The sequence below is a fragment of the Phasianus colchicus genome, chromosome 2 (assembly GCF_987193195.1).
Source record: "Phasianus colchicus chromosome 2, bPhaCol1.hap1.1, whole genome shotgun sequence".
In the NCBI taxonomy this organism is placed as follows: domain Eukaryota; kingdom Metazoa; phylum Chordata; class Aves; order Galliformes; family Phasianidae; genus Phasianus; species Phasianus colchicus.
This window is the reverse complement of record NC_143437.1, coordinates 49,861,538-49,884,773: the sequence shown is the minus strand read 5'-3', so window position 1 is coordinate 49,884,773 and position 23,236 is coordinate 49,861,538. Positions and strand designations below refer to the sequence as shown.

The window sequence follows — 23,236 nt, the reverse complement described above, 5'->3', positions numbered from 1 at the left end:
TGACCTAACTTACAAAACCCTGTGGAGTTTCAGCCTTGGCTACCTTGAGTTCAACATTTCAGCATTCCTTTGTCCTAATACTTGTAGTCAGCTCACTTTCTTCTGCTAAGAACTGGAGTTTAAGCTCTGAAGTAGGAGACATTTAAGATAAAATTAAAAGTCCTTTTCTTTGAAGTACTTTGATTTTCTTGCTGGAATAGTTCGATCTTTTTCTTCCTCATAAACCTCAACAAATCTTGTACTGAGGATAAAAGCCCTATCTACTTTACTAGAGGTGGGTTTCCTATTCTAACGTTGTGAATGTTTGTTTTACATTACTGCTGAGTTGTTTTCAAGTTACAAAATTAATATTTAAATGCTTTAGTAGATTTTGAAATACAAATATTTTTAAACAAGGACATAATGAAATTTAGTTATGGCATCATTATTCAGCCTGGAGAAGAGAAGGCTCTGTGGTGGGGAGGACCTTACAGTGGCCTTTCAGTTCCCAAAGAGGCCCTTCTGGAAAGCTGGGGAGGATCTTTTAATAGAGACATACAGTGAGAGAACAAGGGGAAATGGCTTTAAACTGGAAGAGGATAGATTTAGACTAAATGTTAGGAAGCAATTCTTTACTGTGAGGATGGTGAGACAATGGAACAGTGAGGTTTGCCCCCTGCCTGCAAGCATTCAAGGCCAGGCTGGATGGGGCTTTGAGCAACATGGTCTAGAGGGAGGTGTTACTGTCTATAGCAAGGGAGTTGGAACTAGATGATCTCTAAGGTCCCTTCCAATCCAAACCATTCTAAGATTCTATTATTAAAGCTTGATTCCGTTTAATGTTTTTTGTCACCCTATGTTGTGGTACAGTTTTTTGACAAAAGGGAAGATAAATGGTAAAAAAAATCAGGAAGAAAAGGAAATACACAAGTTGGAAATGTTTATTTTTGTTTAATTAGTCATTTAGTCATTAGACCATTTAATCTAACCTATGTTTCTGGATAAAACCACCCACCCTTGTTTTTTCTGTGTATTCTCTTAAGAAAGTTTATTAAGCTTATTTTCTTTCAAGATTTCAGGTTTATTCAACGAAAGCATTGTATTCTCTGAAATTGTGAAAGAGAAGTACAGAACAGGACTAACGATATCTTGAAGATGAAAAATCTTCTGTTGTCATTGTTATGGTGTCAACCTCTTAGTTTAACAAAACTTTCACACTTGTTGATAGGATTTAAAGTTGTCATTTTGGCATGTTAAGTTTGCTTGAGTTCAGGGCTTATCTTGCTCATATTTAGACTTCTTTCAAGTTAATTCTAATTACTGAATGTAATGTAGTGTAATGGATATTAGTTCAGATTTTAAGGAATGGAGAGATTTCTCAAAAATATTGGGTATTTACTGGTATCGTGTAAGATTTTACATTCAGATACTCCCCTCAGAGCTGTGTGTGCTTGCTGAGGTGTTTCTGTTTGTACCCATGTATTTGAAAAGCACCATCATTCATTTTGAAGTAGTACCTCAGTTGTGTTCTGCCAGTGATATGCATAGAGGAGTTGTATCCAAATCTTTCAGAGACTTCTCGATTTTTTTCAAATCTTTTCAAAGACTTTAACAGGGCAGGAGAATTATAACCACATTGGTGTTGATAATGATTGCAAAATTGACGTCCTAACTTGTAACATCTGGTCAGAAGGCAGAAGAAGCTATTTAGCTGCGAGCACAAACAGGATGTGTCGTGGCACTTGAGGAAAGCATGAGCGATCAGAAAAAGTGTGTGTTGAAAGTTGTGTCATCAAGTGAGTTGATTTCAAATGAGACAAATTATGGACTTTTGAAATCTTCGTATTAGTCTCTAACTCTTCAACTGGTATAAATTATAGCTCTGCAAAGGGAAATACTGAGCATGGAGTAGCTTTTCTCCAGGCATTTACTGCTCATTAATTAGTATTCTAACCTGGTTGGTTTTGTTGCCAAAAAGGCACATGGCATGGGAAGGAAAACTCAAGTAAAAATTAAAAATTATTTATTGAAAGAGGATCATAAAAGTAAGATTAACTATTGATGCTGCAATTACTGTGAGTCATAAACTGTCACTAAATATTTGATGATGATAATTTTATTTTGAATTTATTAACATTTGTTATCAGTGGAAAGTCTAATAGTTTTTTTGGCTGTTTACTTTTCTTCTGTAAAACCTGAAATATATCTGTATAGGAGTTAAGTTAAAAAATGGAGGTACTTTACATCAGCCTACATTCATCCAAGCAGAAAAGGAGACAAACTGTATGGTATTAGTTCATCAGAAAAACAGGAGAGAGAGACTGGGACTTAAAATTGTCTAAAGTATTGGGAGAACCACAATGTTGTGGAATTGGGAGGGAAAAATTTTGGCAAAATATAGATTGTGACATCTAAAATTCAAAATCTTCCGAGAAAACCTAGAAATTGTTCTTGTGAAAAATTCAATTTTTAGTTTGCTGCAAACAGTTCCATTGCATTAACCTTTCCTTTAGAGAAACATTCCCTCCTTTACTTTCAGACTTTACTGCAATGAAGGCAGCCTCTCAAAAAAAGTGTGAGGGAGTGTTCACTTGTGTAAGTTTCAAGAAACTGATGCAAGTGTCTAATATAGTCAAGCTTACATTTAAGGGAGTATCAAACTGTCATTTTTAATGATTTATTTCTGCGTCCAGATGTTCTGGCAAGGGCTATAGTGTTGAAGAAGCAAGAGTTATAGCAACTCCTGGGGGCCTCGAGGTGCTGATGTCTGCAGAAAAGCATTGTAGTAAATATTTGCAACCAGTATTGTATTTTTCTAAATTTTATTTCATTTCCTAGGGCCGCTTGGTTGTACTACTCATGTTGGACAAGATCCTTTTTTATGCTGGTAGCAGGATATTTCTAGGAGATATTTATTACTATGCTCTTCTTATGTGGATTTCTCCCATTGCTCCCTGCAAACATAATTTATGTAAAAATTTATGTAAAAAAGAGCTGACAGTATTCTAAGCCTATAGTGGCAGTTCACATGATTAACAGAAAATGAAATCTATTGCTGAATTCATCTAGAAACAGGGAAGCCATTGCTGATTAAGTTGGATTTGAAGGACAGAGGGTTTATAAGAGCATTATTCTTGTCATATCTGTGAACTTTTATCCCAGAGGTGACTTTTTCACCTCTCAGCAGTCCAAATTTGATCTAAATTAGGAGTATTACACTGGCTCCCAGCCTCACACCCAACTTTCTGGCCTCCCTGTCTTAGAAACTCCATGTTACTAGCTAGCATGTGGACATGGGTGTTGAATTTAGGAATAAATAACAGTTAAATTTCTCTGGTAAAGTATAGATGAGAGGAGTCCAAATTTTCCTCTGTCTCTTATTCCTGGAAAAAGAAGAGAGCATGCATATTTCTATAGCCAACCAGTCTTCTGGTCCAGAAGCTTCTAGTCCAGAAGCAATTTCATCCTCCTACATTGCAGTCCGTCAGGACACTTCACCATCTCTGTACCTCCCACTAGGATTACTCTATTGCACTCGTGTGACTTGAGAATCACTTATGTATTTTGCGTACTATGAAGGGTGAAAGGAATATAAATTATTCAGTGCTCCTGACCTCTTAATGAAAAACTAGACTGTTCTCGTAATATCTATTTATTTGTTTGTTTGTGAACTGTATACATGGAATGGAAGTCTTTGATGGAAGAAGAAGCTGTTTATTGCTTCATCCTCATAAGGATCAGTATAACGGTTTTGCTTTGCTTTTTAAAAAGCTGATCTCTTGACGTTTCTTTGAAGGTGTGAATAATTGGTATTTTGTATAGGTACAGCTAGCATTGCCTGGGTGAAAGGAAGAAGATTCACACCTAAACTTCAGAGTATGCAAACAGCAGCAATTTTTTGGACTTTTTTTCCTCAACCATGACAGCCAGAAACGTGTTTCTGTTATCCTGATGTGTTTCACTGCATACAACTGTAATGGGACTAAATGTGCTTGTTTCACCTCTTATCAGGGCTGATCATGCTGCTCAAGTAACTCTGGTTTTGGGGCATAAGAGAAAACTCCATTCATGGTGCCCTAGAGAGAGAGGAGCTGCATGCATAGAATGGGCCAGTTGACTTCTACTCCAGTCTTAGTTACATGTCCTTATGTCAAATGATGGCTGCCCACATGCTTGCTCCTCTGCTTTAGCGTGAGGCTGTGGTGTCCCCGGGCAGCTCTACAGTCACGGCAGGAGCAGCTACAGGCATCTGAGCTCTCTCTGAGGACAATTTACATTTGCATGGTGACTTGGGGTGAGGAGAATAAAAAATAATCCAAAAAGAATATCCCACTATGTTCTAGGGGGAGGCCCTGAAGCTGCTTTGTCTTTGGGGTGGCATGGAGTAGAGCAGGAAGCTAGGATGTGCAAACTCCTTTCCCGTCCTTTGGGAAAAGATGCTGAGGAATGATAGGGGCACACCGAAGTAACTGTTCAGCTCTACTTGGAAGGTTTTTTTTTTTTTTTAATTATCTCTGATTTAAATTGGGATCATTGTGATGAAAATACCTTTACTTTTTTTTTTTTTTTCACTTTTTCTCCTGAACCTTACCTCCACATTTACAAAATGTTTTGCAGTAGACTACTGATGTCATTCCTAATTTTTTAAAAATTTTTACTTTTCATAACTAACAAGTGCATAAAACCTTCTGCAATGCCTTCATAGCAAATGTTTTTCAGAGCAGACTTCCAGTGAAGATTGCTCAGGTTACTGCCACTGCCACCATTCACATTTAGCATTAATGTAGTTCTGGTCCTTTATGTTGAGGAGACATCCCTCTTTTTGCTCTTTAGGTGTTGGACCTTGCCATGTTCCATCAAAACTGTGTTTGCTTGAATGGCTGATCTGAAAAACAGAGAACAGAATGATGCACTCTCTTCTGTCTTTGTTTTTGTTTGGGATTTGCATGACTTTCCAAGAGCAGAACAGCACTAGGAATCAGCTCAATGTTGTAAGGAGTCTGCATGCAAATTCATGTTTGGGGCAGAAATGCTTTGCTAATTTCTGCATTCTCTTTTTTTTTTCATCTGGGAGGCCCCACAGGCATCTAGAGCTCCTCTCTTCTATTGAAACTTGTCTTTCTTCCCAGCCACTTTCCTTTAGAAGGCAGCTGCTTTCTTGGAGCTGTCAGTGCCTGTCCCCCACCACTGACTCTTGGCTCCCTGGCCGAGCTGACCAGGGCTGGCCACCGTCCCATCAGGTCAATGTCCCGAAACCCTCTTTGTCTCAGAGGCAGGAGCAGTGAACTTTGTTCCAGTTTATCCTGGCTCTCACCCAAACAGAGCCAGAAGTTATCTTTTTGAATTGCTTGCAGGTGGGGGGAGTGAATCATTTCCAAATACCTTTAAAAATAATGTTATAACTGATACTGTTATAATGTGGCAGATGGATTTCCTTGCTGCTTGGCCTGCTATAAGAGATTATGCAGCTTTTCCGAGGTTAATTTTTCCTTAATATGCTTAAATTTATCCATTGTGGTCAATGCTGGAAGTATTCTCTGACAATCATGACTTATTTTTTAATAAGTATGCTTTAACAGACTTGTTCTTTTCAATACCAAAGATGTAGTTTCATCTACATTTGGAAATATGGAGTAATGGAGACTCAGCTGAGGTGGCACTGTCCATGAACTTTTGTGTAATGTACCTCATTTCCTGTTTGTCCTATTGCACGTCACCAGTTCAATACCTGACTTTCCTCGTGAGCTGGGAAATGAAAAAAATCTGCAGATCACAAATCGATTGTGCAAGTAGGACAGTTGATTTAGACCTTTAATTAACCAGTTAAGTAACTGACTAGATCTGATTAATTAGTAGCTAATGATAAGGTTCTGACAGATTAAATTGATCTCTAGTAACCCTCAGGGCAATTACTAATCATTGTGATAACTTTTTCCCTGCATTGTTACAACAACCTCAGTTAGAAGTAATGTGATAATTTAGGACTATTATATAAGGCTGTCTCCTTGACACAGGACAGTGCTTCGAGCACTGCTATAATTAATTTGAGGCAATGTTATTCCTAATGCTTCTGAGTGAATCAGTGATTAAGTAATCATTGATTTTCTAGGCATATTTTTGTAGTGCTATTGCTAATATCATATTGCCTGTCAATTCATTGCCCATTGAAGTGCAGATTGTGGTAGGCAGTCAAACAGAAAGCTAGCAGATATATTAAAGATAGTGACCAATGGGAGAAATGGAAGGCAAAACATTTATTTTCCAGATTTTCTTATGACCATGACTTGGTGCTTGGAAAAAACAGAATTTTTCTAAATAGTTTGTGTCAATGCCATCTGAATAGAAACTGAGCTATGCACATATTGGGTGCTTCTACAATACAAATAGTTTGACTCATACTGAGTATCTCAAATATTTTGCTCAAAGACGGAAAAGCATATGCCTGCACTGGATGTCATCTGAGGGATGCTTGGAAGGCATGTCTGGCAGATTTACTGCAATGTCATCATAATAAGACAGTGTCAGGCCACGTAGATTTTAACTTCCACAAGAGGAGTATTACTAATGGATTAAGATAGCTTTTTTTTTTTTTTTTCCCCAAATGACAATCATTGGAAATTCAGTGGGTTATTTTTCAAACTCTTTTTTTCTCATTCTTTTTCCCCACTTAACTTTGCCTTTGATCTTTAGCAGAGATATTTCTATTTATTTCAGAATAGATGATGCAGTCAAATGGAAATGATTGCAAGATATTTCTGTTAAGTCACTTACTGTGTTTCCACATTCATTGCAACATCTATTTCTGATGTACCTACTTGTTTACTACTCTTGAAAGCGCAGGAGTGAAGCTGTACCAATAAATAAAGAAATGCAATCTGATATTTATAGTTCAGCTGTTGAATCAAAACAAAAAACCCTCGGAAAATTGAATTGGAAATTTTCTACCTGAAACTGCTTTTGGCATAATTTATTCAATTCAGACAGAAATTAAATGACACCTCTAAATAAAGCTAAATAAACGTAGGTTTACAAACTGATAATGTAAAACCATCCTATTTGGATGTAATCCAGTAGATTAGTTACCTTTTATCCTGTGGGATGTGGGAGATGAAGGTTTGTTCTCTCCATTATAAAGCCCCTTGAAGTGGAAGAACTTCTACTGTGTTTAGTTTTATTTTCTCTCTCTTTCTGACTTGCTTTATTTTCCATCAGCATCCACCACAGCTGACTGCAATCCTGGAGTCTTGAGGGGAGGACTGGAACACCACATCCTCACCTTGGTGGTTAGGGTACCCTTTTTCAGGTGATACCCCACTGCAGATTTAATGTCTGCCTAAGTCAGGGCAAAGATATGCACGTGCTTATCAGTAGTCTTTAATGAGTGCTATAAAATGGGGATGTCCAGACCACTTGTTCTGCTGTTGCATCTTTTCCAGTTAGGAATCAGGACAGACTCCCTGTGGTGTAAAATCAGTCCTTGTCTCCTGCTGGCTTGTTAAATTTCTGGGATAAGATGTAGCTTTAGTGCTATGGAAAGCCCTTTTAACATCAAAACCACCAAATACTGGCATGCTCCTGGACTACTGTGAAGCCTGAGGAATGGTGTGACCACCTCAGACCATAGGCATGGAATGGACATGGCTCAGCAGGAGATCCTAACTGTAGTGTGTGGGAGGGAATTTTGGTGGTGGACTACCACTGCTAGAGACAGCCCTACTAGGTTCATGGTGGGCCATCCAGTAGGGTGGATATAGCCTAGCTCTTCTTTAGTGGCTCTATTTATCCAACTCCTTCTCTTAATCCATTCATCTATTCAGAAAGGATAGGTGCTTCTCCCATAGAACAGCTGTGAAGAATTGAAATGAAGCACTTTACCATAGTGCAGAGATAAACAAGGCATGCCCTTCCTAAGTATTGATTTGGCAGCAGTTGAGTAACATGAGTAAGTATAAAAATCTTAATGTTATTTCACAGTGTAACTTATCTCACTCAGAATAGGTTTGTTTAAGGGAAATAAGTTTGGGTTATCTGTATGAGAGCCAGTCTTTAGTGAACATATTTTTACACCTTTCCGTACACAGGGAATAATAAATTTTATGCTTACTTAGGATGAGACAGAAGTCAATACTGCTTTTGAAATCTGGATGTTGGCTCAAAGACTGCTTAGCTGGTTTCTGGAAACCAAACAAAAGTTTGAGTTAAAGTCACTGAGAAAGACCTGCTGGAAGCCATTGCAACTCTTTTGGCACAAGTCACACAGGCGGAAACATTTCCTTGCCAATTAACTAATGCTTCTCCTCTCATTTCTTGTATAGTGGCAGATTCAAATTTGTGCAGTTTGTGTAATTACACACACTCTCCTCACCTCTAAAACCTCAAAGCATACATGAAATGAAGAATTGACAGGAAAAAAGGCCACGTCACAATGATTAGTACAATTTGGTCTGTTATTCCATTACTTTTTGGCACAGCATTTGATATTGATGTTAATTTGCTTGTATAAGTAAAGGTGTTTCCTCTGCTTGTTTATAATAGCCATTATTTCTAAACATCCTTGAAATTATTTGCTATAAAATCCTTCCTCATCTTCATAACACATTATTTTGAGCCACTTTTAGAAAGTGTGTCCTTCTATTTTTGAATACAAGAAGCTGAGAGTCAGAAAAAATGTGAATTTGCTTGTATTTCTATTTTTGCTTTGACACTGCTGGAAGCCAGTAGGTGGGTTTTTATTTCCCAATATTTTATTTTCAAAATAAAACAATTATTATGTAGGAGGAATAGCACATATCTTAAATTTTTTGTTTTAATAACAGGAAAATGTTCTTGTTAGAAATTCTTCTGAAGTGTCTCTATTTCTTGAAATCCCTTCTTGCTCACCTCAGCAAAGTCTTCTACTCTCTCCTTTTTCATTGAATGATTCTTTCATACACAGAGAGATGAGTTTTATAGGAACTTTGCTTGCAACAAAGAAGTTGGCATGTTTTTCTTTATTTCTGCCACACAGATTCTTTTGTTATATAATCATTTTACCAACATAAGGAAAATAATGTAGGGAATAGACTATTGATTGTAATCAATGTACTATATGAAATTGTATACACAAAGCTACATGTTACCTTTTTATCCTCGGAATAAAACCCCTAGCATATGCTACTGGACTACACAGATTTTGCTCTCCAGATTGGAAAGCTACAAGTTGTTATAAATTAGTGAACTCTTAAATCCTTTGCATTCAGGAAAGAGGGCAGACTAATTGATTAAAATTCTCAGAAAAGACAGAATAACTCAGCTGAAGTGGAAATAAAAATTCTATTGATATCTGTCACATTGGGAAAGGGGTGAAAAACACTCCAAGATTTACTTATTTTCTATTCATTTCCTAAAAAAACATCCTAACCAACCAATCAAAAGGCTCTGAAAACAAACAAACTAACAAAAACCAGCTCCCATCAAACCGTATTGACGCGTTTTAGTATATTTATTGAATAGAAAAACTTGGATAATATTTAGTGGTTCTTATTGATAGTTAACTTCTATATCAGTAAAATTATTTCACATAACATAATGTTACCTTAAGGAAAGATCTATTTTTGAGAGAGTGAGAGAATAAGGAAGGATGAAGTTGGCAAGACAAATCACATTAAACCTTTTTTCACTCTGTTGCCAAGACTAATATTAGATGAAATTATAATGAGGAACTAAAGTAAACAAACCTTCTCTTTTTACAGCTTTCTCTCTAAACTTTGAAACCGTTCATGGAAGCTGATGGGAATGCCCCTGTAAGTATATCTGAAGTGATGCCAGTTACTGATCAGTTGAAAAGAGGTCACAGAACATCAATATTTGAATGGTATCTTGCTAATGGGCCAAGTCAAGTGGTGAAATTGTCACAGGCTGTTCCAGTTCTACCCTTCAGATGAAACGGAGTCTGTTGCATAGGCCTGAAGCCTTATCTTCCAAATCCTACCCTTTAAAGAATGAGGAAACAATAACTTAGTGCACATGAGCTTAGAAAGTGATTTTTCTTAGACACACATCTGTAGGACCAATGAGGTTTTAGGAAAGTATAGCTCTGTAGAAGATAAGCTGTTGATCATAGCCTTTTTTATCTTCTCAGACTCATAATTCATGACTTGAACTTCAGGAGACACGAAGCCTGGTCTTTGATATTACAGCAATGTTCCTGCTTTTGCTTATTGAACAAACTTTTCTTTTCCCCACAAACAGCTTCATGCACCAATTTCACTCCACTGCTTTCTTCTGGAGCATTTGCAAGCTGGAGCCACACAGTCTCCAAGAAGAAGCATCACCAGGGCAAGAGCTGACTGCTTCTTGGCAGTTTCCCAGAGGGATGCTGCCCTTCATTAGCAGGGGTAATTTCTCAAGACCTCCTATTTGGGCTAGGAATACGTGACAGAGGTGCTACATACTTCAAATATTTTGATGTTTCAAATCAAATATAGGATCTCTAAACAGGCAAAATCTCTCATTTAAGATATCAGTTCTCTTGTACATTTTTTGCTTATTGATGGAGACAACCTGGCACAGAACTGGTTGAGAACAAAACTCAGTTTTTTGCAGCTGGCCCATGGGTGTATTTGCCAAGTGAAGAAGCAACGGGCAGTGAGCTTAAAGCCTGTATTTTCATGCAGCATCAGTATCCTATTTTGTTCCAGCCTTTGGATATTACTAAACAGTTGAACAATCCCAAACCTACAAAGGAGAAAAATAAATAAATAAATAAAGATACCCGGTATTGACAGCCCTGCATAAGAATTACAACTAAAGTTACATTAACTCTAATATTTTGCATTTATTTCACACCTGTATGAGGATTATTGTTTTCAGACATGTTCTGCAGATAGAAATAGATTTTTTTCTTATTTCTGTTTTGTCCTGCTCACCCTGTGATAGTGAATATTTTTTGCCATCAGGAAATTGAGCTTTACAGGGAAACATCAATTTTTGTCAGAACAGTGGTGAAGTCATGACATTTGGTTCAGTTAAAGTTGTTCCAGTAAGTATGTGTGTCTGGAAGTCAAAGTATGTTTGCTTCTGAAACTGCTTCTATGCCCCTTATTGGTAGTATTGGTTTTACTGGTAACTGTATTCCACACTTTGTTCCAAATTGGTGCTATCTCTTGCTGGGACTGAAACTTAAATGTATCTCTTAACCACTATTCACCAGGATTCACTGAAAAGATTTTCAACTCTCGTAGGCCAATTTTCAGAGGGGGAACATTTTGAGGAAAAGATTGTCAGCTGCAGATGTGTTGATGTTCTTGTGGAAAACTGAATCCAACTGGAGAAGCATTACATGAATCTTATGGTAGATTAATGCAAATATAGATTTTTTCTGATTGCTTAAGATAACATTCTCATTTTTAATTTTTGTTCTATTTTTTTTTTTTTAATTTCATAAAGTATTATTTATTTAAAAGCACTGGTGCAATTGAGAATGAGATTTTTTTTTTTTTTTTAAAGATCTACAAAATTTAAGATGGAAGTTTGGATGAACAATACTGGACTTCATTGCCTATTCCTTTGTTGCACTCTGCAACTAGAAATTCCACTTCTGAAGAATGACAGATATATTTTTTAAGATGACTTTGACCTTCTGGGCAGAACTAGAAATGTCATAAAGTTGTTGAAGTCCTATATTTGGATTAATTTGTTAAAAATTTATGCTTTCTTTCAGGAATCCTGTGAAGAAAAGGATAAATTGAATTTAATTCATGAAATTTCACTGAGTAATGATTTTATTATGGATTTGTCACTGATCTTGTGCAGGCAAACTAAATGTAATGCTGTCTGGAGAAATAGCCCTTCCTCCTCTGATTATTCTCCCAGTTCCTCCAGTGAAATATAAAGAAATGGAAATCTATTACCCCCTGTCAACTGCCAGGAGGAAACAATCATCACAATTGAATAATAAATGCAATAGATGTGTGAATTCTTTTTTTTTTTTTTTTGCTATTCCAATCTCTTACTGGGTAATCATTTTCCTCCTCGCCCTGTATATAAAGCAGACGCTAGCAGAGATTTAGGAAATATGAATGTTAACCTTCTCTTTATGAATGATCCATAGGTCAGGCTATGTTGTGTTAGATCATCAATAATGCTAGCAGAAAGACCTATTTCTTCCTCAGCTGCTTATAGAGAGCCACATCCTGTGTCAGGGTTTCTCTTACCACTGTACAATTTCATGTTGGTTAAAGATGAACTGACCCCTCTGTAGTGTATTGGCAGAGGTGCAATATCACTCTGCTTTGTAGCTTTTGCTTAAAGATAATTAATTCTTATTTGCTTTCCTTAATGCCACTTTGGTCACACTAAAGGAATTAGTGATTAGTGTGACTACATGATCTACTGATTCACTGAGAATACGTGTTATTTCCATGGGCCCTAAAATAAAGCATTACTTTTTTTGAATTGAAGGTATGAAAGTTGGCCCATATAGGATGGGAAAATAATGGAGGTTCCAATACAACTGATGTGTTTTCTCGCTGCTTTTCTTCATCTGTTGTCATGGAGAAGTTGGAGAGACTGAGAGATCATGGTAGAATTAAGAAAAAAATAGGCAAGCTGGGAGAAGAATATATGATGATTAAACAGGAATCTGAGATTATTCATTCCTGGTTAAGCTTCAGGTCATCTCAAATAAGCACCAGATAAGCACAAGACTTTGCGATATGCAGTTCTGCTCTCTAATATATGCTGCAAGGATAACTGGTTAGAGAACACTCCAGCTCTTGTAAGTACTGATACCAGTGGTTTCTTGCGATATTGTTTCCGGATGCTGTAGCTTTACTCATTTTTAATTCACCTGTGAGAAGAGCTATCAAATCCTTCAAGAATAGTATGAAAAAGGCTTTTGTTTGCTCTAAGGCTGCTTGTTAGCTCTGGGAGACTGCATTAGGAATGTTCCTAGCGTAGCTCTGCAGCGGATCAGGTAGTTACCAGCTTTGCATAGCAACGTTGTGGCCGAGCATATTAAACCGTGCATCACCTTATCTAGCGTTCATCTGGAGGTTTCAAAACCTTTCTGAAAAAATAAACAGTGTGAATGTTTTTGTTTCCATGCTGGAGATGGAAAGGTTGAAATCAAGAGAAGTGCTTTGTCTATAGTCAGCCAGTTTGCTTGTAGGGGACTTGCTCTAAAACCCAGATCCTAGATTTCTGATAACCTCTTTCTCAGTCTCTGGTCTTCTGTTTTAATTTCATTTTCTGTACACTACAAATGAGTAAATGCAATTCAATTATGTTATTTTTGCAATGAGTAATATTTTCTTGTATGGTATGGCAAGACCCTGGTGTATTTACGCATTGTGTTTTGGATAATCTGCCAAACTCGTATGATATATTTTCTTTTTTTTTTTTGAAATTTTGAAAGTAGTGTATGGAGAAATACAGTCTTTGTACTAAAAAATATATATGACAAAGTAAAGAGGAGTAAAAAATGATTTTCTTTTTCAGGACTGCTTAGAATATACTAAAGGATGATCAAACTTGGACATGTATTTTTTTTATCACCGCATATTTGTAAATTCCCCTCCTAGTAGCATTAAAATGCTGGAGTCCTAACTCTTATTTTTTAACTTTGCATAGAATGCAGTTCAGACAAGAACATAGCAAAGAAGCTGCCTGTGGGTGTGAAGCAGGAAGCATTAGCAGACAGACACATGTATAATAGAGTTACACTTGCTCTTGTTCAACTACACATACATCAATTCTAATTAACACATTTTCTGCTTCAGCTACTAACATCCCCTCAGCAGCAAGCGAGTTATGTATTTCCATCCTGCACCCACCACCAGCATCACCACCACATCCTTCTCTAGCATCCCCCTCCCCTTTCTAGACAAATGTTGCAACACAATCTGATATTTCCTCTTTTCTTTCCTTCCTGCATTTCTTACAGGTTCCCTTGCGTCAGAAGGCAAAAAAGAAAAGTCAAGGTAATTAGAGATTTTTTTTTCTATTCTCTTCCTCTTTTGTTATTTTCTTAGTATGTCTTGATCTTGGGAGGGTGAGGATTTTATACTGCTGTTTGTCTGGTAGAAGGCTGCTTTTTAACTACTGTTTCTTGAACCAATTCTGGAAAAAAAAAAAAGAAAAGAAAAATGACAGCATGCTGGTTTTTTGGACGAAATCCTTGTGGTATGTTAATTGATTCAAAGCTGGAAATTGACAAGGTAGAACCAGGCAGATGCATGCACACACACCAGCGGTTTTCATGTACTTGGCATAATAGTTTTCTCTCCTGACTTAAATAGATATATTGCTTTTCAGCACAGCTGCGTGAAGAGGAATGCATGCATGTTTCTCTTAAAAGGATCAAGGGGTATATATATAATTTACAAAAACTTGTGCATGGTTACCTTAACATTAATTAGTATCTGCATTATCTATGGCTTACTATTTTTTTTAATGCATATCAGAATGCCTTTTCAAATGCATGTGTATCACTGTCACAGCTGTTACAAAACAGAACGACTTCTAAGAATATTTTAAGATATGCTTGGATGACTTGCTAAGATCACTAAATAAAGCTAGTATCTTTAATTGTCAGCAGCATTTTTCCTGGTAATTTACTTTTAAACAAACATAATAATGCATTTTTACTGGCACAGGGTTCTTTATAATGAGTCGACGGAGGATATCGTGTAAAGAACTGGGGCAAGCTGATTGCCAAGGATGGCTCTACAAAAAGAAGGAAAAAGGAGCTTTCATTGGTAACAAATGGAAAAAGTTCTGGTGTGTCCTGAAGGAGTCATCGCTGTATTGGTACAGCAGTCAACTGGTGAGTACTGTGTCTACCCAGCTCTGAGGATGGACACAAGGCATCTGCAGGGACCAAGACTAGGGGTGCTGGGGTCACAATTTAAATACTTCGTTTCTCAGGCTTGGCATCTAGGAAGTGTCTATATAAATGTGAAACTTTTAGAAAACTGCATTTTCTAGTACAGTGAGTACTTGAGAGCTGTTAATTTACAGCTTGCTCTGCTCTTTGAAGAACTAATCTTTGCAGGAACTGCTTGCATTTGAATCTGGAGAGATTTTCCTGGGTCATGCAGTTTGTAGACACTTGCTACCAAGACTCAGAGCAGGAATGTTTCCTGACTTCTAGCTAGCTTGATTTTCAGAAGTCTATCTCCTGCTTCATTCTGCATTTGCTTCCATGCAAGATTCATTTGTCTATTTGTTGTTTTATTTTTTGCTTGCCTTTTTTGTTTGTTTGTTATTGCTTTTTATTTGTTTGTTTCTCTATTTGAGGTAGTAGGGTTGCAGGTATTTGCACTGGCACTTTGTAGTGACTTTACATCTCATCTGACTGATGTCTCATTTGGAACAGTGTAATTAAAGGCTCTCATGTTCTGTTGCTTTTTAACATCCAGCTCTAATGAGTCAATGCTAAAAGTCAAATGTACAAGAAGAAACAGTATTTTGAGCAAAAGGTCCATCTTTTGATTCAAGGGATGAACTTTTCTCAGGACAACTTGCATAGATAGCATTTCTCTTCCTGTTAACACAGCCCGAACAGCCTACTCCACTTACAGTGTGAGTGGAAAATAGTCTGAGACAAAGAACAATAGACCCTGAATTTATGTGATCAATTAAAGAAACTAGGAATTAAAAACTAAAAGGGGGAAAAAAATCACAGTGAGAAACTCAGAGTAACTCTGGAGTCCCCTCTGTAGATGGCTGTGTTCTGTGCCTGGCTGAAGCACTCAGGGCACTCTGCAGATGTGTTTCACATGTGTTTCAGATGGGTTTTCAATGGAAAGTTATAGCTGAGTAAGATCCAGGGGGTCTAGGGATTAGCTGATTTTATTCCAGGCTGTTTGCTATAGCTCAGCTTGCCTGAGCAGATATGGTGTCTTGTGTCTCCTAGGAAGATTCAGGTATTGTTATTCATTTCACTTTCTGCACTGTTACTTCTAAAAAATCTCCGATCATATTCTAAGCATGGGCTGGCCATGAGCCCATGAACTGAAGTGTGCACAACGTTAGGAGGATGCTAACATCACTGGTTGAAAATGAGAAGATTCAGTGCAGGATTATGAACGGTCTTCAGATTTCTTAAATGCAAAAAGGCTATGCTGAAAATGAGGATGTCCCTCATTTTACAAAGGATGAAAGATTAAAGACACCGGCATTAATCCTAGAGCATTTTAACAAGTGAAACGCTGCATGGGTTTTTCCACAAGTTTATTCCTATAGCAATAATCCCCATCTCGCAACATATCTCAGTCAAGGTATAAGTAAAATAGAAAAAAAAATCTTTTGTCTGATGAAGAGTATTTCCTATTTTCCCTTTAGCTGCAACTTTATCATGATAAAAATTTTAACAGACATTTAAAAAAAATAAATAGCATTTAAAATTGATATGAGGTATTCTTTTTTGGAGTAAAGTGAAAGCAACTCTACTGGTTGTGGGTTGGTTTTTTTTGTGTGGTGTTTGGTAGTCTGAGCTTGCTTTCAAGCCCAAGTGCAATTGTAACAGAAAGGTGAGCTGGCTGACTGGTAGGCCTGTTAGATGTGAGAAGTGTTGGACTGGATAGAAATGATTCTGAGGAGTAATCAAGATGGGAATAAATAAAATGATGAGACAATATATGGCAAATATTCTGTTTTGGAGGAGAAAGGTGATAAGAGGAGAGTACAAAGTTCTCTTCTTCCTTTTCATTTAATAAAATTCTCTCAGGATACAGAGAAGCCAGGACTGTGCAGACTCCAATGCTCCAAGGCTGAATTTGACACTTAAGTGAACTCACTCTTTTAGTCCATGCCTCTTTCCCTGCTGTCACTTACTGCCCCAAAATAAACAAGGTTGAAGAGCAGGTGACAGCCTCATTTCAGGCAGTTACATTCACTCTGAAAAGCTCGCACAGCTACAAAGTACTTCTGGCTTCTCACCTATCACAGTACTTCTTGGAAGCGTGCTAGCTGGTAGTACCTCTTTGCTTTCAACTTCTGCTGACTCTTGCACGCTATTTTATGTTAAAAATCTAAAGGACAAGTTAAAGTACAGCCTCTGCATAAATTTAGATTCAGGCAACATTTGCAGAATCACAGTAACTGTAGGGTGCTGAAAGTAAGGGAGGTGTACTTTGCTAAAATATCCTTGCTTAAATTGATGAGACCAGAACCATGCTTAGTACCACTGCAGGAGTTACATTTGAGATCACAGAATTACAGAAATGAATTTGACAGATGCATTTGACACACTGTATTTTCAGAAATATTTTCCCTCCAGAATTATGAAGGAAAAATAATGTGACATTCTCACTGGCTTGTTTGTTATTTCTTTTTACTTCTGTACCTGGCCTGCATTTCATACCTTCAGCTTCTGTGGAGCTAATCCTTGGTCACAGCAGGGTAACCAACACAGCACACCTGGGTGTGCTGAAGAAGGATCCCTGCTTCTCACACACTAGAGACTTCCCATGGTGGGCCTCTCAGTCTGAAGTGAAAGGCAGTGATGGAGGATGGGGCTGAGGTCAAGTGAACTGGGTTTTGCTGACTGCTCTGAGCTCTGCCTGGCCAGTTTTGTTCCTGTGAGAAACAGGAATATTTTGTTAGTGCCTGTGCAGAAACTGCAGTCAACTAGACACTAGCAACTGTAGCATAGCAACAGGGTGCTGGACCTAACCTTTTTTTTTCTCCCTGATGGAGTTGGAGAAAATAAGGAGTGGGTGGAATTTTTAACTGAATGCGTGCTATCGCAGATTTGGGTGGATAACCTCAGCTGACATCATGTTCTTGGTGAAGTCTGTCTTGAGGCAATCTCTGAAACTCTTGAAGTTTATATTGCCTGGATTAAATCTGCCTTAGGTTCACACTCGTTCTGGATCTTCCATATTAGGCAGAGTGGTGGAGTCAATACAGGACACTTTGGGTGACATTTGCTGACAGTAGCTCTTTCAGAATAACATAACAAAAAAAAAAAAAAAAAAAAAAAAAGGCCACAGCCCAAATAATAAAATGCTGAGAAAGGCCAGAAATCAGACACTGGGGTCAACTTCTAATCTACTGAAAGGAAAACAGAGCATAGAAAAATCCAAACGGCCTTTTCAGTCTCTATCTGAAGCATTGAGATTCATGAAGTTAGGGCATCTGCAGGCTCAGCAGAGCTGGGTAGACTGCTCTGAAACATGTTCCCACACAAACTTGATCTTTTTATGATGCACAGATATCATATGAGATAGATAAGCCCATACTGTCATTTATTTGCAGTGTGGATATTCCCACAGTCTAGGCAAGGAAAGCTGTATGGTGTAGGAGAAAACAAGGAAGGGCTCAATTTGCAAGGGAGATATAGAAAAACATCAGAAAATGAATTTGAGCAGTCAGACTTTCTGGATGCATTCAGGAAAACCAGACTCCTTGGAGAGATGCTTTCTTAGTGTTTGCTTCCCTTTTTTCACTACTGCTCTCCATAGTAATATGTCTTGGAAATGGGTTTAAAAAGAATGAAAAGAATGATGTGTGATCCTGTCCACACTTCTGTGGTTTTAGTTCTTCAACTGTTGACTCATACTGAAAACCTTGAAGGAATCAGTACTTCTGCATATGGAAAGGGATGAAGGGTGAAGTTTAGCCAGTAAAATCCTGTATTCCTGGCTGATCTTGTGCTTGTTGCAGCTACCTGAATAATGCTGGCTGGAAAGGAACAGAAGACCAAACTCCTCTGCTGCATGTGCTTCTAGGACAACTTGGCTCGTTTTCCAGTTGAGGGTGAACATAGTTTTGCAAGATGTGTTAATGATGGTTGTCATGGGGATACAACTGAAAAGAAATATAAATATGAAATCAAAGGGTTGCAGGCTGTGATCTGCTGTCACTACTCCTCTTTGTTTTTCTCTCTGCATTCACTGAGTTTAAATTGGTCCCCACTCACAGAGCTTTGCCAGGAACTGTATAATTGCGATCTTTAAAAACAGGAACCTTTCACCTTTGAGTCACAGTAACTGCTTGCATGCATGATATAAAGCCATTGATGTCAGCAGATAGTGCTGAGAGCTTAGTGGACCTCTGATCCAATATATTACACAAATTATTCACAGCTTTGTAGATTGTCTCACTTGGCAGAGAATAAAAAAACTGAATATGTTGAGGACTGAACTATTCCTCCAACAACCACGAGGTCTTCTGTGGTCAGTGCTGAAACAATCTGCTGAAACCACCAGGATTACCTTGAATTGCAGATCAGAGCTGTTCTGCAATAATTAGGGAGTTTCACTTTTCAGCACTATTTATTTTTTAAAAGATTTTGCATCTTTACATTCACTTCAAATATTGAATAAGATCTATTAGATGATTTACCAAACCTCATAAATAAACAAAAATGCATACAATATATTTAGAAGCAAACTAAAAATATCTTTTGCTTTTTTCATTGGGTTCCTTCATTATGTTTCATTAATATAATTATTATTTTTTTTTAAAGTACTGAAAAAGTGTGAATTTTTTCCTCTTTCTGTCCCAAGAATTTACAAAGGCAGTTTTTATTGCAGAAATTTTGCTTTCTACAGTGTAGCACAGCAAAAAGTCTAGCTTTGTATTTGAAGCAAATGTGTAAAAAACAAACAACAACAACACAACATGTAACAGCTTATTCTTTTTAAAATCCTGATGGAATAGCAAACAGGTCAATTTTATTTTAATCTGGACTTTTAGGTTTTTCTTACAGCCAGGAAATAAAATCCTAAGGAATCTTGACTGAAATGTGTGAGTTAAATACAGCATACTTAAAATCACATTAAAGATAAATGTTGGATAAAAGTAAATATTCTCTGCACTTTCAGTGTTTTAAAATGTTATGTTTATCCCAAAGTTGATCAAGAAGAAGATTTCCTAATGTTTATTAGAAATTTTATTTTCTGACTGTAATACACACAAGGAAAAAAAAAAAACCATGACACTTATATCCATTTTTTTTTCCTCTCCTTCCTTTTGTCTGATAACAATGGAGCTATGTCAAACACCTAGGCACAACTGAGGTGCAACCAGTAGTGAAATAAAAATGGTTCCTACAATTCATGCTGTTATCTTTCTTTCTCTCATATATAAAATGAAACATGAAAATTTTCTTATAAATAAATGTGAAATCATGGGTAGAATTAACAGAAAGCCAAAATGTGATGCATTGAACGTCGTCTATTTTTTGCCACTGGAACATGCTAGATGCTACATAAGAATGGAGAGTTCTCTGTAGTAATACTGGTAAATGAAATCAAAGCCTGCATGTCTATTCCCATGAAAAATCTAAGAGAGTATTCTTCTAAATCAGATGCTCATTTAATGTGCCAGTGATTGAAATTAAAGTCCCATCTCTACATGAATGGGAGCACCCCAGATGTCTCCCCACACTGAGTCACTCAGTGCAGCTGATTTAATGGCCCGATACATAATCTGAACACTCTAATTCTTGTATAAATACTTATACAGTGTGTGGACTTATTCTCCCCATGAGTGTCTGTTTACCCTGATGCAAGCTAAGCCATTTACTGGTGAAGATGTAAAATATAAATCTGTTATGAATATTTAATGCATGTAAACTAGATGAATGATTGTTATATTTTGATTTACCTTACGGTAAATCTTTTTATAGATTTATACTTTGAAGAGTTAAAAATCAAAGACTTGTCTTGATGAACATCTTTTTATAGTCTTTTCGTATTCATGCATAGTCTAACTTCAGTTGCTGTCAGTCATCTCCATTTATCCTCTGTCTTTGTAATTGTTGTGTATATTTTATCTCTGTTAACTCAGTGTACATTTTCAGAATTGTAATGTGGCCAAGAATAAAGGCTGGGAGTAGTAAAGAATTGATATAGGAGCGAATGCTTTCTGTATTTTAAAATGTGCTTTTTTTTTGTTGCTGTTTGTTTGTTTGTTTGTTTAATATCACTATATGCTGCAGAATTTTGTCTATGTAATTGCCCCTCTTAGGAGCAGTCTGTCTCTTGTGGCTGATTAGGTGAATGTAGATAGATGTAGTCAAAGAGGATATTTCAGCTGTAGGCAGCAGGAACATGGATTTTGAGGCCTACAAATAGCTTCAGGATTGCCAATACTGCTCTGACAGAGTCTAGCTGACAGGTGGTAACAGAGATGTTACTGTTTCATTTTCCATATATTCACAGTGCTTGGCTGGTTTTTTTGTTGAACCATATTGTGTGATTATGAATTGCTGCAAAGGATTTGGGTTCCTTTAACTGTTGCTTTTGGTCCTGGTTTGATCAAAACCTAGATTTTGCCCATCGCAGTTTCAGATGCTAGACTTACAGCATAATCACACGTCTTACCTAAGGGTGCTCTATAACAAACAAATGAAAAATACCCTGTAGTCTGGAAGTGGGCCGATCTATCTTAGAATTGTTATATGAGTTGAAGATTCTTTCTTCTTCAGATTATTTGATATTTGGAGCTGTACAACAAATCCTATTCTCAAATTCTTATGCAGACAGGAGTGGTGGTTTTACAGTACGCAGGACTTGCACGAAGGGTAGCTGGTGTAGGAACAGCTCTTTTCCTCAAATATCAGCTAAAACATAGGGCGTTAATGTATCCCCATGGTGATAAGAACGTATTTTTATAATATAAAAAAAGCTAAAAAAGCTACAAAGAAGCACTTGCATGTTAAATAACATTAAACATTGGTGTCTGGTAGTTTACCAATTTGTTGATCTGTCTTTATTTGTTTATTTACTGCAGGCTGAAAAAGCAGAAGGTTTTATCAGACTTCCAGACTTCAGTGTGGACAGAGCAACGGAGTGCAAAAAAAAGCAGTAAGTTTACCTCTTAGTACTAGTTTTGTCTGGTTTTTCACATTGGTGCAAAGTACTGTATTTCAGTATTTCAGTATTTCAGTGTGACAATGAAACTGTGGGGAGCTTTTCTGTGTTGTATAAATAATGAGATGTTGAATGTTTTGCTGAAAAAAACCCAACACATATAACAAATACATTTTTGAAAGTTCTCTGGCAGATGTGCTCTACTAAAACTGCAATTAAAAAGTAAAACAGTATGCCAATTTATTATTACTATTATTATTGTTTTCTTCTTTTGTTCACTGCTCATGAATAAATGACAATCTGTTGTAGATGCCTTCTGTTGAGTGGAGAGTTCAAAAGTGATTCAAATAATGATGCTTACATTTCAGTGCAGACTATTTGTGAGACTGCTGTGGTACAACTTTGGGCTGTACTTAAAGTCTCAGTTTGTGCAGAAAATGAAAACTTTGTTTAGCAGTGAACGCAACTAAAAATATTCCCTCCAAACTCCATGTGCAACATTGACTTCCAGCTACTTATGAGTACACTTCAAGAGTCTGGAGGAGTGTTGCTGCTGTCTAAAGCCTTTTTTTGTTCTGGTCATATGCTCTGCTGAGTTGTATGTGTTCCTGACATTAAAGGAGTCTCCCAAGGAAAGGAGTCAACAATTTTAAATACCAGGAGCTCCATTTTTTTGTCAGAAGGAAGATGGTTGAATCATAAAACACAGGACCAAAACAAACTGTTTTCCTTCGCTTCTGTAGCTGCTGGCTCTCCGTGACCGAGATGAAAATACGTTTGTTGCTTTCTGGGTATGGAGTAATTTAGGAGAGGATTGTGAGGACTGGGTTTCTTGGTCAGCTGGGGCCCTGCCAAACAGTGTGTACTTCCACAGGAGAGTGTCATGTCACAAGGAACATAAGAAAACTATGCAGTCTCAGAGCCAGAGACAATGTTTTACAAGAAAAGATGACTCTGGAAGGTCGTACTGATGGATATTCAACTAAAGCATGGTCTGATGCTGAGACAAATGAGTGTTACAAATGGGTATGGCACATGTAATTCACAAGCAGTTTTGGTTTAAGGGACATTATATATGGTCAGAACAGATCATGCCCTGCTGGAAATGTGCCAGTGAAAATAAGAAATGTTGAAGATTTTTCTTTCATTTTACACTGCTAAAATGTTTCAGTTGGCTAGCTCTTTTTTCACCATCCCTCATCATTCTCTGCCATTCTCTGCTACATTGTTGATGACTTGTTGATGACTTTCTTTCTTTCTTTCTTTCTTTCTTTCTTTCTTTCTTTCTTTCTTTTTTTTTTTTTTTTTTTTTTTTTATGTGGATGCAATAGGGAGTTGGAGATCACTAGTTTTGTGTGCTGCAATATATAATTGATTATATTAACTGTCAGTTGCTTAAGGCATCCCTATCACTGTGGATCCTATTGTCTTTCACTCAAAAGAACCGCTCT

At 37.2% G+C, this 23,236-nt stretch overlaps 1 protein-coding gene across 11 annotated transcripts in view; it reads left to right on the top strand.

Annotated features, from left to right (window-relative positions):
- IPCEF1 (interaction protein for cytohesin exchange factors 1) overlaps positions 1–23,236 on the top strand; it is a 62,302-nt gene that overhangs the window by 10,850 nt on the left and 28,216 nt on the right. For 4 of the 11 annotated variants that reach the window (XM_031611790.2, XM_090135627.1, XM_090135621.1 and 1 more), the window contains exons 2-5: positions 9,711–9,761; positions 13,904–13,940; positions 14,616–14,785; positions 21,706–21,779. In XM_031611790.2, coding sequence (XP_031467650.1) covers positions 9,738–9,761; positions 13,904–13,940; positions 14,616–14,785; positions 21,706–21,779 — 305 coding nt within the window. In that variant the 5' untranslated portion in view covers positions 9,711–9,737. The other 7 variants (XM_090135623.1, XM_090135622.1, XM_090135626.1 and 4 more) reach the window with 6 other exon arrangements.